General features: G+C 39.7%; 1 protein-coding gene across 1 annotated transcript in view; it reads left to right on the top strand.

Moving 5' to 3' along the window:
- LOC115620516 (guanylate cyclase soluble subunit beta-1) overlaps positions 1-19,854 on the top strand; it is a 72,965-nt gene that overhangs the window by 21,735 nt on the left and 31,376 nt on the right. The window contains exons 4-15 of the mRNA XM_030513782.1: positions 6,879-6,979; positions 7,157-7,275; positions 9,228-9,377; positions 9,465-9,771; positions 9,893-10,159; positions 10,826-10,937; positions 11,133-11,295; positions 11,875-11,957; positions 12,617-12,787; positions 13,003-13,074; positions 13,224-13,389; positions 13,703-13,840. Coding sequence (XP_030369642.1) covers positions 6,879-6,979; positions 7,157-7,275; positions 9,228-9,377; positions 9,465-9,771; positions 9,893-10,159; positions 10,826-10,937; positions 11,133-11,295; positions 11,875-11,957; positions 12,617-12,787; positions 13,003-13,074; positions 13,224-13,389; positions 13,703-13,840 — 1,849 coding nt within the window. The remainder of the gene's footprint in view (positions 1-6,878; positions 6,980-7,156; positions 7,276-9,227; positions 9,378-9,464; positions 9,772-9,892; positions 10,160-10,825; positions 10,938-11,132; positions 11,296-11,874; positions 11,958-12,616; positions 12,788-13,002; positions 13,075-13,223; positions 13,390-13,702; positions 13,841-19,854) is intronic.

The raw sequence follows: 19,854 nt of genomic DNA, 5'->3' as shown, positions 1-19,854 counted from the left end.
CGCTGAGCTATAAATTCAGTAAATAATAAACGTATTGTATATGTCGGTGGTTGTCGCTGAAAAGGAATTGCGCCAAAAACATGGCCCAAGAGGTCGCGTGCACATTTATCAGAGCGCATCGACAGTTGCTAATGATGTCCTAATTTCGAAATGTCAAGGCGAGCGCGTAGATAAATTTTAGGCTCTGCCAAGTTACGACAAAAAAACCAAACAGCGTGGAGACAAGGCGGCAATCAATGAATAGTCGTAACCGCAGCAGGAGCGTCACCAACAGGAATGCCACCAGTTGGGAGTCAAGGATAACGAATGGCCATGTGCAAATGATTCTTGGACCGTATGCTTGAGCGCAGACGCATTGACAAAGTCGCAAACACACTCACACAAGATATATATATATATACATATATACACACACACAAACACACTTGCACGCATATGTATGGACAGTTATTAATGAGCCCAGTGCTGGCGGAGAGAGCGCTTCATTAATTTTGCTCGGCTCTGTGAAATTTCTCGCTTTTTTTTATCGGTCAACTCGACACACTGCGACTCGTGCGTCGTTAGGTGTGACAGCCGCACATTTGATGCGGCATTAAAGGTTAATCATACGCCCCGTTGCCGGCTTAGACGCTAGGCTCTGCAACAATAAAAACGCTAAGCCACACTGAAATGGACTTGGCGAGCAAATACAGAGAGAGAAATAGAGAGAGTGAGAGAGAGAGAGGGAGAGGGGGGGAAAAGCGGCCACCATTGATGTTGTTGATAATGGCAATGACAATGATGATGCTGATGATGAGCCTAAGGGGTGTGTCTCGGGCTGCTGTGAGCGTGAATGTGTGTTTGTCTGTGCGCGCATCCTCCGCCATTAAGGGTGTACATCACGTCTCGCAAATATATCTAGGCAAGTGCACAAAAGGCGATGCTTCGAAATGCTTTGCAGCGGTTTAACGTTAATCGCATACAAATACACATCATGAACTTGCGGGCTTGGCTTTTGCTAATGTGTGTGCAAGAGTGTGTGTCGGTCTCAGTGCGTGTGTGTGCGTGTATGTGTGTGTATGTGTGTGCGGTGTACAAGGCTTTCATATGATAGTTGTCTGCCTGTTTTGAATAACACGCCTCGGGGATTACTTAGGACGCAGCAACAGCAAAAGCAACAGCCAGTCGAAGCAGGGAAAGCAAAACAAAATGAAGGCTAGTACTTATAGACTGCATGCACGCACCCCAGTACAGTAGCAATTGCTTAAGCGAACTCTACGTTTATCATCTGCACTGGGCTTAAAAATACGATCGAAACAAAAGAAGAAAATTTCCGTTTCACAATAGCAGCATTAACAGAAAGGAAATGCAAGGAAGTGCTTTACAACAGTATTCAGTTCATTGGATTATTCGACTATTTCTGTTATTTTATTTATTTTAAGCCCCATACTACATATTTTTGAAGCATTTAAATCAAAATATACAACTACTTTTTATTCTGTAAGTATGCTGATGTAATCAAAATATAGATTGAATAGGCCGTATTATTGTTATTTTCTCAGCATAAATTACAAAAATGTTAAAATAAGTCAATAATTAAATCTATGCTTATTAGTATTTGGCTTTCTTTGCTTTAAAGTCGAAACGGTAATGTATACACTTATATATAAAGATATAAATATAAATAAACATTTAGTAAATAAGGGCTAGTTCATGTCGATTCTCTATAACTCCACCATCAAATCGAAGTGTGTAAAAACAAGCTAATTTTATTTAGTTATGTTTAGAAGTTAGTTAGTTAGTGGAAAAGGCGCTTTATTTAACATAAAAACGCAGTATTATATATTGTTCTCCATAGTTGCGATTCATTTACTCGTACGTACAAATTTTATAAGCAACATCTACTGTACTCGTGCGTATATGTAATTATATTCGTATGCCTATATGCTTTGCAATCGTGCGTTTTTGTGGGACAACTGTAATTCCAATATTACTTTCTTGGCCAGTAGCTCTGATTTTTTTTTTGTTGGCTGTTTGCGGTGCCACACGGACGTCGGAATTCCAGCCTTTCCGACTCGTTCTATCTCCATTCACTGCTTTCCCAGTGGTCCCAGTCGCTTGGGGATTGGTTTCCACTTCAAATCCATTTTGCAATCTCATCTGCAGCTGCCACAATTGCTTTTGTATTGGCCAACAAATTTCGATTTTGTCAATTTGATTCTTTTCCCTGAGCCTCCAACAACTCACTTCTAACCACAACAATAAAGGGTTTTTGTTTTGAGCCTTGCACTTTTTTTCCTGGCAGCGGGAAGGAATTAGGGAAAACGAAAACAATGCCAATACTCTGGCTTTGGCCAAAAGCAATCACAAACTGTGGCAGGGACCATGGACCATGGAGTATGTATACCGTTAGTTCATGAATTCTGTCACATATGAGAACGTGTGCATTGTATAACGTTTTTCACGTGCAATTTTCCATTCGCCATTCGCCATCCGCCTATTCTTCTCTCTGTACTGTACTGTTTCTGCACAATGAAACATGTGACTCACTTGAGTTATGTGCCACATTAACTTGCCCGAGTCTTAAGTGGCTTTTAACCTTATTTCGTTTCCGTTTTCTGCTGTAACTGCACACACACATACACACACTATGCATGCCTGCCAAGCCGCCACGTTGTCGCTACTTAAGAAACTAACTGCATGTGTTTTATATTTTTCACCCGCTCTCTGCCGCGCTCAGCTGGCATCTTCTTCGACTAAGTGCTGCCATTGAAAATGTTCTAATGTCATTGTGTGTGTGTGTGTGTGCAAGTGTGTACTATATATATATTTGTGTGTGTGTGTGTGTGTGTGTGTGTGTGCGACATAGATTCGCGCCTTGAGCTTAAGCAGCTTCCAAGTGCTGTCGCGTGGGCGTCTCATGACAGAGCCCACAGACAGCCTTGTTGGTCTCTTCTCTGTTCTCTGGCACTGCCATGGCGCTGGCATGTTTGGCAACTCCCTCACTACACAGAGAGCATATCGCTTCGATAGACCACAAAATTAATGCCCAAATCAATGTCTTTAAGTGAAAGCAAGCACAAACTTCACGAGGAACCAAGTAATTTAGCTAATTGATTGATAACGTTGTGGTCTTTCGAAACTTTCAAGTCAAGTCAAATCGCAAACCACAAAATGTAAGCAATAAAGCTATATAGGCTCATTCCGTGATCAGCCACCTGTGCAGCAGTTTGCGCCATAAAATTGTGCGTGCTGCGTAAATCCCAAGTTGCGCATTTTGCGGTTTCTTTGTGGTTGTTTTTTTTTCTTTAGTTGGTATGGGTTAGCCTTTTGGCATATTAAATAATAATATTTACACACGAGAGCTTTAAAATAAAAACAGCGTACTCTCTACACAAACTGCAGCATTTTCTAAGGACCTACATACTGTAAGACCCTGACATATTGGCCACAACTGGCCATTAACTTGAATTATTTAATATGCTTTAGCAGATACGTGACCCTATCAGCTACTTTCTGATCAGAAAATATTTAAAAATTACTGAATTAGTATTAGATATAAACAAATATGCCATTGTATTACTTTGTTAATCCATTTTCTTTTTTTTCCTTTAAGTATTAAAGTGTAGAGTATATTCCTATTTATGATTGTTATTGATTGATTCTTAATGCATGCTTTCCTTTTCGATACAAATCAAGCAAATTGTAATATAACAAACCAATGACGTCCCTTCTAAGCACTTGTTTAAAAGTAAATAATAAGTAGTCTTATCCCCTTGAATAAATTCATGATTTGTTGGATTGAAATGCAATTTTGTTCAAGTTTTCTTTTTTTTCTGCAAAGGAGGAGGGTAGGGCTTACTGTAAATACTTGTATGTATATTGCATGTTGCCCCTCGGCCAAGTCTTCCAACTTGGCCAAAATAAATGAGCGAGCGAAATTTAAAAACCAATGCGAGCAAAACTAAACCAAACTAAGCAAACAGACCACTTTGTTAAATTATCTGCGTGTCTGCCTCCTCGCTGCGAGCTCACGCTGTGTGCGAACTAAGCTACTTAGGCGCGAATTTCATATTTCTCCATCAGAGGAGGCGAGCCATTTCGCAGATTAAGCCACTTAGTTTGTCAACTGTGCGGTGAGCTGTCGAGTCGACGGCAGCGCCGGGAGGTGTGCGGAGGGGAAACGATATTCAAATGAGTTTAAAGTGTGACACACGAAGGAGAAAAAAAGCGAAAACTGTACAGGCGAGAAATCAAGTTGTTTGTAAAGGAAATTGAATTTGTAATGTTGACTAAGAGGCAGACAGATAGGCGGACGGACAGACTGACAGACAGACAAAGGAGAGTAGCATCAATTTAGCATCCAAATGGCGATTGAACGTGAAGCGCGACGTTGCTGTCACAACTGAACAAATGCTGGTATTATACATTTTTCTCTTTCTCTGTGTATATGTAGAATTAATTGTTACAACATAAATTAATTAGTATACTAACCATGGCTCCTTTGCGACTGCCTCTGCTGTTTATGGCTAAAATTAATGACAGCATTCAAGGCGGCACATTAAAAACTTTTTTATTACACCGAAATGTATCTCCTTCTGCCCGCTTGTGTGTATTTAATATCATTGCTAAAAATTACATTACAAAGATAAACGTGCCGAAATCAAACGGACGGCCGCCGTATCATTTCAATTAGACCGTAAATGAAAAGGCGCAACAAGCGTTCTTCATAAAAATCAATCAAAAGCACTCTGTTGTGCGCCTTTCCTAATGATTGAAACATTTTGTGCCCATTTTGAAGGGATATTGGCAATACTCTTTTATGAAATTAAATTAGCTGCAAGAAATGTTAAAAGTTCCCTTTTTACTGTTTACCAGCGAATTATTAAAGTGTTGTACCAGTTGAATTATCGTATTTAAATGAAATGGTTGGGAGGATGGGTTTTCATAAAGGTGTAAAATAATATTTACATGTTTTAGTTATAATTTGAGGCGAACTGCAACTTATTGGTACATTTGGTATTGAATTTAATTTAAATTCAATATTCTAGATCCGGCAAGAGAAAAACCAACTGCATAGAAAACTGCATAATCTACCTGTCTATGAAAGTATTTAATATTTACGAGCAAAAAATCGTGCGCAACATAAATAAATTTAGACAATTTTGACACTTTTTGTTTGTTTGCATCATTTTATGGACATTGTTGTTGTGGCATGTGTTAATTGAGTTTCCATATCGACAGCTGAATGCTATTTTTTCGAATATATTTTTTAGCCCATATTAAAGCAACTTCAATGAAATTCTTGTATCATAAAATACACAGTTTGGTGTAAGGCTTTCACGATAATGCATTTAGATGCAAAATTTGGCCTGCCATGTATACAAGTTAGAAGCCATAAAATATGCGCATCTATGCGGGAATAAATTGCATTTTAATATCAAATTTCCTCTCCTTTCTCTCTCTGTCTCTAAGCCACACTGCATCGCACACAGAAAATTTATTGAATTTGAAATTGCAGTTAGAAATCAATTTCAATTTCGCTCCCATACTCGCCCACAGACTCTAGTAATACGCATTTGCTCTGAAGCTTTGCCGAAGTTCGGGGGAATCTGCTGTTATTGCTGCTCCATGGCCCTGTTTCCTTTGCAATGTCCGTTGGCAGCGCAGGAAATTAAAAAACAGCTTTAGCAATAATATACTTATGTTTGCACGTGAGTGGCGTAGAAGCCATAGGAATATGTACATGCTTGCACATCGCAGGAGCCGCCCAACTCAATCAACCGCTACATCAATGCGCGAGCGAACACAGCTCCTTCATTTTCACATTTCGCAGCAGCTGCTGACATATTTTTACAGTTACAACAACAATAGATGGCGCCATCAGTGGCACAACATTGCACAATTCGCTGCGTTGCGCATTTGAAATGAGCAATAATGAAATGTTGTTACGCCACGCCATGTCACGCCCCATTCCCAAGCCCACCTCCAGCTCCAAGCCACATTCTACCTCACCTGTCAAATCAGGAGCAACTTTTCTCATCGGCGCTAGTTGGCCGAGCTGTTGCGTGGGTGGCCGCATTCAAATGGAAAAACTTTTGCACGTACAAAATCTACTTTTCTATTACTTCTGTATACGGTTCGAGTAAAGCACAATGCGTAGGTCCTGTATATGTGCCTGTGTGTGTGTGTTTTTGTGTATGATTATTGTTCGTCTTTTTGCAGTCGCCTGTTACTTTCTGCTGTTGGCACGTTGTATTCAATTTGATTTGGCAACAGTCTGCCACGATAGTTGTATTAAATAATAAACTCGATTCTCGCAATGTTCACTAAACAGGCCAACACAAGCCAAGCGTACAACCGTCCAACCGTCCATCCGACTTATTGCCTAAGCTGCAGCTTTTGCAGCCTTTTGTGCTGCTACTGCTGTTTTCGATTCATATGCAAATTTATTCAGCGATTTGCATTCGAGTTCAAAAGGCGCTTACAGCAGCTTAACAATTTGATGACAGTCGCATTGTGTGCTTAGCCACGCCCACCAAAGGCACTGAGCAAATTAGGGCGTACCCATGTCTTGGCCCGGTTGCTTAATTAAAAACATAAATGTCATGCTTGCACGGCAACATTTCCTTTTCGTATTTACTGACCAGCCCAACACACACACACACACACCCACATACACCCATATACATACACATTTACATATACATACAAATATACGTAAATATGCGTATCGAGCACAAAAGCAATTTAATTAAAATTAATGTATTTCCCACACTGTTTCGCTCTCTTCATTTTTCGGTTTTTGTTTGACGACGACATCGGGATGATGGCTGCTTATTTTTTGGCTCACCGTCAAACTACAACAACTACAACATCTGCCACAACCACAACGATAGGAAAAAAGCCATGGTCAGCATGGAAGGACAATTTCTGGTCCGACAAATTTACGACGATGAAATAACGTACAATCTAATTGGAGCAGCTGTTGAGATACTCAGTAAGTGGCGCTAGTTATGGTCCAAACAAAGTGTGCGTGTGTGTGTTTGGGTGTATGTGTGAGTGAGTGTTGTTAGTAAGCATATGCGTGCAGTAACTGTAAATAGTTACGAGCCAGCATCTGAGCATTTGAGGCGCTACTGCTGAATGGAATTAATGGAATTCCCACGATTTATAGATATACCCGCAGATGATATCCTGGAGCTGTTCGGCAAGACATTCTTTGAGTTTTGCCAGGACTCTGGCTACGATAAAATTCTGCAGGTCCTGGGCGCCACACCACGTGATTTTCTACAGGTAAGCCAGCAGTTTAACAAATTGACTCTTCATTTATTTATAGGATATAACTTAGTATTTGACACCTCACCAAGCAAACCTTTGTTAAAAGACAGCAGTCTTGATATAATTTTGAATTTTTTATTTTTCTACTTTTTTTCAATTTCACTTCTATTCTGCATATATTATTGTTCCATGCGCTCAGTTTGCTTAATCTTATTCATTTAATAATCAACTCCATTGTTTTAAAATACATAATGCACTTTTATTATTATTTATAATATTTTGATTTTCATCTTCCATTTATTTAGGTATTTGTTAATAATCGAAGTTTAATAACGTTTGTTTATTCCATTTAATTGATTTTATTCCTTTACTTTATTCCTTTTAATATTGATCTTATATGTAGTTAGAATAACTATTATATATTTATATTATTTATTATATGTATATTTATTCATTTCTTTTATTAATTTGCATAATTAGTTTCCTTGTTTTTTTTTTTAAATGTTCTTTTCAAATATATTTATTTTAGTTGTTTTTATACTCTGTATATGAAATGTTCAAGAGTATATTAGGTTTGCGGGAGCTGAAAATGTATATATATTCTTGATCAGCATGACGAGACGAGTCGATGTAGCCCTGCCTGTCTGTGTGTCTATCTGTCCGTCTGTCCGTATGAACACCTGGATCTCAGAGACTATTAGAGCTAGTGACACCAAATTTTGCACAAAGTAGCCTAATGGGGGGTTTCCCGATTTTCCATTCGTATAATCGCCTATATCTCGGAGACTATAAGACCTAGGGACACCAAATTTTAGTCCAAGATGCCTTATGTAAATACGCAGAAAATGTATAATAATATTTTAGAATTTCCCTCTCTCCCCCCTCTCCTCCACAATCCATAACTGTCGTATTTCTTAAAAATAATGTATCCTGTACCAGAAAAGTAAAAGAGTATACTAGAAAGTCACCAAGAACAAGAACTGTTCGCTCATAGCTACTGACTCCCAACTTTGTATCTTAACCATACACAGATCAATTTTATTACTAGCCTCATTTTTTTGTCGATGAAAGAAACACTCTTTGTAGTACTCATATATATACAAGTATTTTGCTTATGAAGATATCTCTAGCCGACATTACAAGTATAGTAGGATCTTCATAAAATGCATTAAAAACTGCTACTATAGAAACAATTGTTTCGATATTTCGATTTTGTAACCATTTTTGTGATATGTACATATATGAGATTTTTGTAGTGCCTCCCCAAAATAGGAATCATGTCACTTTATCATATGGCTATCAGCTAATGATTGGTGGAAAAAAATATATTTTCATTAAGTGGCTGTATCTAGGAAAAGCAAGGGTACAGTGTATTCAAGAACAGTCTACTCATTTTATATTATATTATTTATAATTGATCATACCATTTAGTTCATTTTATTGACTTTTCATTACAATTCATTCAGCTGTAATCGAAGTAAAGCGAATTCCTCAATTTATGCTCAATTCGCACGCACGATTCAATAGTTCCGTTATCCTCCCAATTGCATACCATCGCAATTTTATGCCGAAGACCATTTTTCATGAGACCGCCGACAGTCGCTCCCAGACTCATTGATAAGCATTATTTTGCTTGAACGCGCACACACACCCTTGCCCCTAACCACTGCCTCTGCCCCTATCCCTGCCTATCCCTGCCATCATCCTCATTTCACACCTCGTGCTCATACTCATAGTTAGCCTTGACTCGCCTTTGTTGCATTCACTTTCATTTTATTTTCAATTTTCCACATTTTTCACCGCACCATCATCCAAGCGACTTCTACAGACACCTCAGACTCTTTCACTCGGCTCCTCGACTCTGGCTACTTGGCTCTCCTTAGGTCATAATGAAAAATGAAATTGAATTTTTGCTGCATTTCATTCTCTGCATTATCGGTTACTGCAACGCCGTGGGGGCCAACCAGAATCTGGATGCATTGCATGACCATCTGGGCACCCTGTATCCAGGAATGCGTGCACCCTCGTTCCGGTGCACAGAGAAGGATGGCGAACTGCTGCTTCACTATTACTCCGAACGACCCGGACTCGAGCACATTGTCATCGGCATAGTCAAGGTGTGTATTATAGTATGTTCCTCGATAGCACTATTGCCTAACCGACCAATTCACGCTGGACGCTCGCTGCGCTTATCTTTTTCACAGGCCGTTGCATCGAAGCTGCATGGCGTCGAGGTGGAAATCGACATTGTGAAGCGCAAGGGCGAGCCCATCGATGAGGCCGAGAAGCTGCGCGCCCTGGCAAGGGAGCAGCAACAATTGGATAGTGAGGCGTCTACATCGCCGCAGCCACCAGCAGCGGATGCCGAGCAGAATAATAATCACAATGCCAGCAACAATAGCAGCGGTGGGGATAGTGTTGCAAATGGCGCCGGCAGGAGCAACAACAACAACAACGATGGTGTGCAGGCTGATGAGAGGGCAGCGAGTTCGAGCAGAAAGCAAGCAGCAGGTATGCTTCAATATACATGTATTATAGGTCGCATATTTTCATATCCCATGTGGACCGCATAGCTAATAAATTCCTTGCTCACTCATTTGCTAATCAGAGCAATATTCTTTTCTCCCGCCAGGCGAGCAATGTCCCTTTCGGACCAATGCATCCACACCCTTGCCACCTGCCAGCACGCCCAGCGGCCCACCTGTGCAGGACAGCTTCGACTGCGATGGCGATAAGGACCAGAAATGTTTGCGCCTCCTCAAAAACAAGAGCGACGACATCGAGCGCTACGATCATGTTCAGTTCCTCATACGTGAAATATCCTCGACAGGCAAATCACAGTTGGATGCCAAAAAAGATGAGGTCATAGCCAGCGATGACGTGGATTTTTTGTGTGAAGGTGAGCGCTAGGGTTATATTTTTATAATTATTGTAACACTTTATGATAAGACTGTCCGTTATAAATATTTGGATCATTAACAAAGCAGAGCAGTTTGTTGGGTTCACTTCATATTTCATTTCATTCCTTAAATTTATTTTATAAATTAAAGAGTATGGGCTTTTGACAAAGAGTAAAATATTCTTACAATACTTTTTAATCACAACTTCAAAGATAAGGAAGCGTCCACACTAGACTAGAAAAAAATACAATAATATGCGTACAACGCCTTCGATCCAGTGAGGGAATTTTATTTGCTATCCGGCCAGCTAATATTATTAATTATTAAGTTACAAGCTAACTACAAGTATTATCTAACTACCAAACACTAATGAATTAAATTTAAACGATTGTGATAAATAATAAATCAGTTTCTGTCACTGATAATTAGATTCTATTAGTTACCAATACCATTGCATTATATAATTTTTTCGAAAATAACTATTCATAATCTCTTATACTTGCTTGGATACTCAGTTCTATACTACACGTAATATGTTAACCACATTCTGTATGTTACTCAATGTTTAGTATTTATGGTGTATTTAACAGCGCTTGTGCTAATTGCAAATGCCCAATAAATATGTACATAAAAAGCAATTATTTATTCTCATTTATTTCTTTCAGCTCCGCTTATATCGCCGGCCACTTTCTGCAAGGTGTTCCCATTTCATCTCATGTTCGACAGACAAATGAAAATTGTGCAGGCCGGGAAATCGGTGTCCCGTGTAATACCCAGGTGAGTTGCGGTTATAGCTGCTGTTGCTCATTATTGCTGTTGTTGCTGCTGTTGCCATTCGCTATTAGCCATTATGGCACTTATTACCACAGAAAATTGCGAGCCCCTGTTGCAACAAAAGCCCGGGCAGCTGGCCAATTGGCAATCACAGTGCACACTGCTGAGTCGGCTAACCGCAATGATTTTTATTTCCAGAGTGGCCGAGGAGAACTGTTCCCTAATAGAAGTGGTTGAGGCCATACGCCCACACTTGCAGCTGACATTTGAAAATGTTTTGTCGCACATAAACACAATCTACGTGCTGCAGACGCGACAGGGCGCCTTGGGACGCAACGAGCAACGTTATTTGAGACTGAAGGTGAGTTGGCAACTCTGTGCTCAATATTCCCAATTGTAGTCCGTCCCCACTTAACTGTGCACTTAAAGTGCGGCTTAAGCAATTGCCTAGCATTGATTTTGTACATTACTACGAGTGTATATATATATATGTATATGTTCGTGGCCAATGAAATTCGTAAACAAAATCGCCGCTTATGCACAGCCGTTATTTGAGACTGAGGGTGAGCTGGCAACCCTGTGCTCAATACTCCCAATTGTAGTCCATCCCCACTTAACTGTACACTTAAAGTGCGGCTTAGGCAATTGCCTAGCATTGATTTTGTCCATTACTACGGGTGTATATATATATATAGGTATATGTTCGTGGCCAATGAAATTCCTAAACAAAATAGCCCCTTACGCACAGCCGCCACATCGAGCAGGCATCGAACAGCTGTTCCAACACCCGGCATTAAATTTAATGCTCCACTCTAATGCGGCTTGCCTCAAATGCACATGAAATTGAATTTTATTAAAGTGGGGAGGGCCATTTTTAAAACAACTCGTCATCTAATTCTAAATTGTTTTGTGTTGTTTTCATCTCCACTCTACATTTCAGGGACAAATGATGTATATACCCGAAACCGATCGCATTTTATTTCAGTGCTATCCGAGCGTTATGAACTTGGACGATTTGACAAAGTGAGTATATGTACATGTGATTATTTAATACGTAAATGAATACCTTGGCAAGAACAGAACTATTTCGTAAAGTCAACCAATTTGGGTTCTGATTTTCTAATAGTACTTTTAAGTACATAACAAATGCAATTATGCAAAGATTAAGGTCAGAAAACCTTTAACGTTTGCCAACTTTTAAATCAATTCATCATCGAACGTTAATGAAGTTTTAAATTGTGTAGTGGGTGGAAATGTGAAGGTGTGTTTAAGCCTGCTCTGTAGAGACAAAGTAATTTAAAGATGCCACCTGAAAAAACGTAATGCAAGAATCTTAGTACGTTGGCCCTTAAACAACTTTCTTTTCGGAGGGGCATGGAAAGTATGGCATCAAATAGGGGAATGGGAGTGCTTATTATTTGCGGAGGAAAATTGAAATAAATGCTTCTTCAGCTGGAAGGCAATCGTTTTGTTGTTGCGCGCCATTCCCCGTTAAATTTATAGGTGACATTAAAAATGTGGCCCATCCCTCTATTCGCATAAAACAGCACGTGGCTGCGAGTATTTCATTTTATTTTACATCGTTGCTATTTTTTCGGTCCACAAGCTAAGCAAATTCAAATAGACTTAAGTTAAATAAAATGCGTGTCATTTTTTCCTGTTCTTCATGCCCCCTTAAACAGGAAGGGGCTGTACATCTCGGATGTGCCCCTGCACGATGCCGCCAGAGACCTGGTGCTGCTCTCTGAGAAATTCGAGGCCGAGTACAAGCTGACTAAGAACCTGGAAATGCTCACGGACAAACTGCAGCAAACGTTCCGAGATCTGGAGAGTGAGAAGCAGAAAACGGACAGGTAAGAGTTCGCGTTGGCCACATGAATAATGGCATTGAGACACTGAGCCGGGCAACCGAAATGAAAATAGAAACACATTAACGTCGAAATGCAGTCACCGGAGGAGGCAGAAAGCGAAACAAAAATACGCAGCATGCTTTCAGGCGCGAAATTAAAATTACTTTTCCATTTCGTTCGTTAATTCTGCTCTCTTCTGTACTGATGCCCACACGCAGACTCCTCTACTCGGTCCTACCCAAATCCGTGGCGAATGAGTTACGACACCAGCGTCCAGTGCCGCCCAAACGGTAAGCACCATCAGAGCTGCCCCAATGGGCACAGCATAAATATGTATACATAGTATAGTATAAGTGAGGCACACATACACGTTAACGTACACACAAACAATTTGATATTTATTTATTGCAAATATTTTCATCTCGTCTCTGGCTGACAGGTACGACTCCGTAACGCTCATGTTCTCGGGCATTGTCGGCTTTAGTCAATACTGTGCGGCCAATACGGATCCCGAGGGCGCCATGAAAATTGTGAAAATGCTTAACGAGCTATACACGGTCTTCGATGCGCTCACCGACTCCAAGCGTAATTTGAATGTATACAAGGTAAGTGAAAGTTCAGCGGTGTTATGGAACATGAAAAGGCACGCCAACCACTGCTAAATGAAGTTAGTAGTTTGGAAACTGCCCTACAGCCTTCTGGTCTGACTGACAATAGCACAGCTCTCAAACTATGGCTGGGTCTGGCATTTAATTACAGTTTTTATGGCCGCAAGTATTGCATAAAAAAGTGCCAGGCCCGCCATGGTATGTTTGGTTTTGCTGCCTTCCGACCATTGCGCCATTTGCTGTGCTTTGACGTTAGCTGTCAATTTGTCAACTCTATGCAAATTTAAACAATGCATGTCCTTAATTTCAGGTGGAAACTGTCGGTGATAAATACATGGCTGTCTCGGGACTGCCCGACCTATGTGAGGATCATGCCAAGTGTATGGCACGTGTTGCTCTAGATATGATGGATATGGCCAAGAATGTGAAAATGGGCACGAATCCAGTGGTGAGTTGTCAAGAGCTGCAGTTTTCAATGACATTCACATATCTATCATAAACAAATATTAAAAGTCCAACTTAGTTTTGTTTGACCCTTAAACTGATTAGCAGGCAGAAAGAAAGCAAAAACCATTTTTTTTAAATATTTTTTCGAGCGGACACCTCACAGATGTTGGTGGAATAACAGCGGTTGGGAGGCTAGAAATGACTATATCACCTTTTATAATTAATTTTTAGAGTTTCCTAATTTTTATCTCGCTATCCCAGAAGGCGTAATGTCTCCGAAAACATATAGGCGTTTGTAACAATCAATCATGGGAAGGAGGAAACAGTGTGCCTTGGTTTTGCTATTCAAAGAATCGCTGCAAATCTCAGAATCGCTTTCACTTGGCTAAGCACTCTTGCAGCATCAGAGCGTACAGTTTAATGAATACTGCAAATTTTATGCGCAAATAAACTTTTAGTTTGAAGAGACGCCGAGACGATGGGGCGAGAGTTGACGAGGACACAAGCCGACCACCCCGACCCACTTCTAATTGTGCACATTTGAAAAAGCAGTTGAAAACTGCTCTCCACCATTCACAAGTGCCGCGTTTGTTTGTTGCAACTGCAACGCCTGCAACTCAAGCATGTGCGCGCAATTTGTTACCAAATGTGTTTTAGATGCGCCAGCTGGCTGGAAGTGGCAACAGCAGCAGTAAAAGTAGTTACTGAAGCTCATTGGCAGAGCCATTTGAAGGGCACATACATATATAGAAAAATTGGCTGCAAAGTGCACGTAAAATATTAACAGCCATGCTGAAAACTGAAAAAAAAAATTAATAAAAAAATAAAAGAGATGAGAGGAGAAGACAAAGTGAGTTCGTCGCCACGCATACCTAAAAGTTGTCCAAGTTTTCCGAGCTGGAGGAAAATTGCTAAAATTAATTCAAAATTGATGACACAATGTCAAAGGACACGCATCTAGTTGTGTCAGTGTCTGTGTGAACCTTGATGGCGTGTGCCACTTGACCGTCACATGCAGCACCACTGAGCACCCGCTCGCGCCCCTTTTGCCCCCCTTGCCGTACGACTTGTGCTTTTCTTATGCTGGTTTAAATACTTTTGCTTTGAGTGTTCGAGCTTAAAATACACTGCACACACCCATGCAAACACATGTTCACAGGCATGCTTGATCTACACACACACACACACACACACACATACTAACACTTACATGGCCCACTTGATGGCATCCTTCACAATTACAGCAGCAAGCAGTCAGCACAGACGTCGACAACAGCACCAGCAGCAGCGGCAACAGAGGCAGAGGCAGAAGCAGAAGCGAGGGTCTGTTTCAACGGCTACAACGTGTGGCTGAGTACATACATGTGGACGGTGGCAAGCACAATGGCTTTGCGGATTGTCAGTCACTTTGTGTGCTAGATATGGCAGGGCGACGTGATTGTGTGGATAAACGTCCAGACTTCTTCACTACCATTTGATTGGGTTAGATCTAAACAGGCATACACAAGTTTTGGAATACATGAAATCAAAAGATTCATTTATCTATCTTTACTGATTGAGGATGCAGTCATTTCGTGATTACAAGCATTCAAAAGAGAGACCCTTGTCTCGTTTAAAATAAATTGTCCACATAATAGCAAAAAACACTAGTTTTGTCGCATCTTAGGGCTTAATAGTGCAAGTTGTAAATAGCTGATATCCCCTCTTATGAAAATATCATATTATACCATATCTGCCGAAACTTAATAACTTGAAATACTATGTATACCTTGTATACCACAATTTCTTAATTCGGATTCATGCAAACAAATTTAAAATAAACCTACTACATACATGCTGCTTTCCAAAGTAAACAGGATTCATGGAATAGTGCTATTTCTGGTAACGCCATCTGTATGTGATTCATAGTTGGACTTCAAAAATCAAATTCAATTTATAAACCAAGATTATGGTGATAATTGTATATCTCGTGACTGAGTCACGGGTGTTATACGCAATTTAAGAATGATTGAGTTGACATGGAATTTGGACACACAAAATCCCTGTTTATTGATGATGTAGTCAAAAGATTGTGTGAATTTATCAAAATTCGATAAATTCTTCGGTAAAATAAATTGAAATGAAATTATATAGCTCAACATTTGGTCTGGTTTTGCATTTTTCCACACACTTGGCACTTGTCACGGACATTTTAATAACAAGAGGGAACGCTACAGTCGAAAAACTTCCTTCACTGGCTGATATGCGCTCTTAGCAGAAGCAAAAAGAAGAAGAAAAAGAGCGAATTTAATGCTGCAGTTTGTGGGCGTAGTATTGGAGTGAAATTATTTCGCTAATAACTTTTCTTAGAATTGACCGATTTGAATGAAGTTCGAAATGAAAGTAGATATTTGTCAATAGATTACCAATTGGCTTCTGTAGGCTTAAAAATTTGAACACTATTGTAATTCTGTAGCGGGGAGAGGGGAGGGAAGATAAAAAAAAATAAAATAAACTAAGGACTAGGAGCGTCCACATACCAAGTTTGGTTAATGTGCGCTTAGCCGTTTCCAAAATCCAGGCGTTCATTCAGACGGATAGACAGACGGGCGGACGGACATGTCTAGATCGATTTCTCTCATGTCGTGCTGATTTAGAATACATATATTATATGGGGTCGGAGATGCTTCCTTCTTCATGTTACATACTTTGCACAAACCTAATATACCTTTTTACCCTACGGGTACAGGGTATAAACAACAAATCACATTTAAGCCATCAACCACTCCCCGCATTCGCCTGATTAGCCACCGAGCGACTTTTTATTTTCGGAAAAGGCATTTGCCGATGAAAGAAAAGTGTTATATGAACGTATAGGGTATTCAAAAAGCATTTTAGATCGTGTGAATCCTTGAACGAAATCCGTGGCGACAGTCTTAAGTTTTTCTCATTTTAAAATGTTTGCTTTAGAAATCAGCTATCCAATTAAAATATATTTTAAGCTTCAGCCTATTACTGCTCATATCGATTTCAAGTGTTGTTCTTACTTAAGAAAATTTAAGAAAAATATTAAAGCATACTATATTTATTCCATATGTATTGTTTGACCGCCTCTAAGACACGCCCACTGACCACACATTTGCGTATCTTTGTGTTTGTGTTTTTATGCCATAACTACATGTACAAACTGTGAGGACTTCGTCCTCGCATGCTCATGTCTTTTGGCTTTATTGTCAAAGTTGATTTTGCCAGCCTTCCATTTCCATTCCTTATATATTCTAGACATTTTTCTCACCGTACCTATTTGCACTTGAGCTCTACATCTTCTTAGATCTCCCCCTTGTTCTTGTTATTGTTGTTCATAGTTCCATGGTGCAGCCCAGTTGGCACATGCGGCTGCAGTCAACTTTTGCGGCTGTCAGTATTCCATATTTGAGTGATTGCTTTTGGTAATGTACCCGGAAACACGTTTACAACGTTGACGCAGTCAACATCCTCATACCCATGCCCAACCTTATCATCGTCTTCACCGTCTTCATTCTGTACATAGTTGACACTGCATTCTTTGGTCAACAATGGCACGTAAGCCTTGATGCATGTGTCCTGAGCAGCAACAAATCACTTGTTTGTTTTGCAGTGAAGCATTATATGATAGATAGCTAGAAATGCAATTAACAAGTCATGCCAAGTCGAGTCCCAACCTACCTCACTACCCTAATGTGTATGGAGTTTTCTCAATAAAGAACTAGCTGCCATTTTGCGGTTCATTACATTTTCGATAAATAAACCAAACGCACTAAAAAGCACTATGAGAACAATAGAGTTTACCCTTTTTATTGGACCAATTATGCAGTGTAGTTGTTGTAGTTGATTCTTGAAACTTCTGATTCCTGCAAAAAGTTGCGTCCGGCGCCATTGCATTATTATGATAGTGTGCGTGAGTGTGTGTGTGTATGTTTTTTGTTGGCTACTTCCGGCGCAGCGAGCAACTTGAAAATTGCGCTCAATAAATATCGTTTCGAAAGGCAGTCGAGCGAATAGTGCACGTGCGCCTGCAGCAGCGTCCTGCAATTGTTTATCCTTCCAAAACTTGGACTGCACATTTCTGTAGCTTTATTTTTGTTCTTGCTTTTACTCGAGCTTGCTTTTTAAATGAGCAATCAAAGCAAACAAGGCATAGATATCTACTACCATTAACGTAAATAGTCGCATGGCTGTCGTTGTTTGTTTTTTCTTTCCCCCAAGGATGGCTCAGATTGCAAACAACTTGTCTAAAGCTTATTTGCTTTAGAGTGGAATTAATATTCATTTTTAAAGAGTTTCTTTCTTAATGTGAAATAACTTTTCAAATTGTGCACGGATAGCTGAAAATTAGATCTGCGATCAACTTATTTTGATTTTTAATTAATTATAATTGACTTTTTTTTGTTAATCTAACAGATAAAATAAAATTATGTTGTTCTAGAGATCAAAAGCATTTGGGTATTTGCTGAAATTTGAATTCAATCCAAAATATCTGCAGATTTTTGGGATGCATAATCTCTCCTGTAGCTAACATTTTTAGGTTGACGTTTCTTTCAACCATTTCAATATATCGCATGACATCACTTCGATTTAACTCAAGTAACTGTTAACAGCAGGACACATCCTGTCATCAGACATGCTCAGCTTCCTTCAATTCTTGGCCTTAGTTTCTTTATTATCCCCCAAATCTGTTTTCAACAGCAAAAGTGAAATTATTTCTTCAAGAGTTTCCCTGCTTTTGTTTTCATATTTTTGCGGACAGAAAAAGTTTTTGCATTGCTTTCCATTTGCTTATATTTTGTGTGCGGTTCTAAGCATTTGTGTCAAACCTTATCACACTTTCCCACCCAAACACACAGACACACTTGTTGTCATTGCAGCATTTGCAATTAGAACTGTTGCCACGCCCACTTTTGGGGTACGTTTTTTCCCGATCTGGGGCGTACTATTAGCCAACATTTACGAGTACACGTGCTTACAACAGTTTTGTGTTTTTTGGCACTCTGTTTCCTTAGTCCACTGTTGGCACCTCTCTCGCTTTTTGGCATCGACTGCAGCCGCAGCTCATTTTGTTTTAAATTTAATTAAGAAAAAGTTTGCTCCTTTTGCTGTGGTGCAAGTTTTGAAAGTAATTGTGGCAACTTTTCGTCGGTTTACTTAGAACATTTCACTGCAGCTACCGCTACAGCTCTCTTTGCCCAGCGTTTCCCCCTACCCTGGCCAGTAACTTGGCGTGGTTTTTAGCCAAGAAACTTTATTAGCGAAATGAAGTGTCGGACTTTGTAATCTGGGCGCTTATGGCATTGCGTTGTTATTAGGTTTCAGCAGCAGCACATGTGTTGGATAGACAACTGACTTTTGGGTTTAATTAAGTCTAAGAAATCTAAGCAGATTGAATAAATAATGAAGTGGAAAGTGTATGTTAAAGAACGACCCTCATCCATATCACTCACATATCATGCCACATTAGAATCATATTCTCTCATATGAATAACTACGAGCATGTTAGAATTGTTTTATGTTTGGCAGGAAACCATGATCCACCGCGGAAATCTCTAACCACATATGATTCGTGTCAAAGCTTTCCGAAATTACAATTAAATGTTCCCCCAGTGGCTTGGATATTTATCTTCTTTTTCCCCCTTACATATCAATTAGCATTTAATTAAATGTCCCTTTTTTTAGGTAACTGGTTTTAGATTGTTGTTATTAAATCGTTTGCTGGCCATATTTTTATACATTTACAAGACTGTTGTTTTTAAGGCACTTTGAAATTATAACGTTTGTTTTTTTTGTAACCGATGCGAACATAAATATATAAATATATGGACGTGCGTGCACTTCTACTCTTCCACTGTATACCCACTATATTCGTACTATATTATTTGTATACCTCAAGGGGAAAGGTATACTAGTTTTATTCGTCTGTATGTAACATGAATAAAGAAGGGGGTGTTCATAGTGGAAAAAAGCCGAATCGATACAGACATGTCCGCCTACATGAATCATGAA

This window comes from Scaptodrosophila lebanonensis, unplaced genomic scaffold (assembly GCF_003285725.1).
Source record: "Scaptodrosophila lebanonensis strain 11010-0011.00,11010-0021.00 unplaced genomic scaffold, SlebRS2 tig00000024-arrow-pilon, whole genome shotgun sequence".
NCBI classification, from domain to species: domain Eukaryota; kingdom Metazoa; phylum Arthropoda; class Insecta; order Diptera; family Drosophilidae; genus Scaptodrosophila; species Scaptodrosophila lebanonensis.
This window is presented reverse-complemented; position numbering and strand designations above follow the sequence as displayed.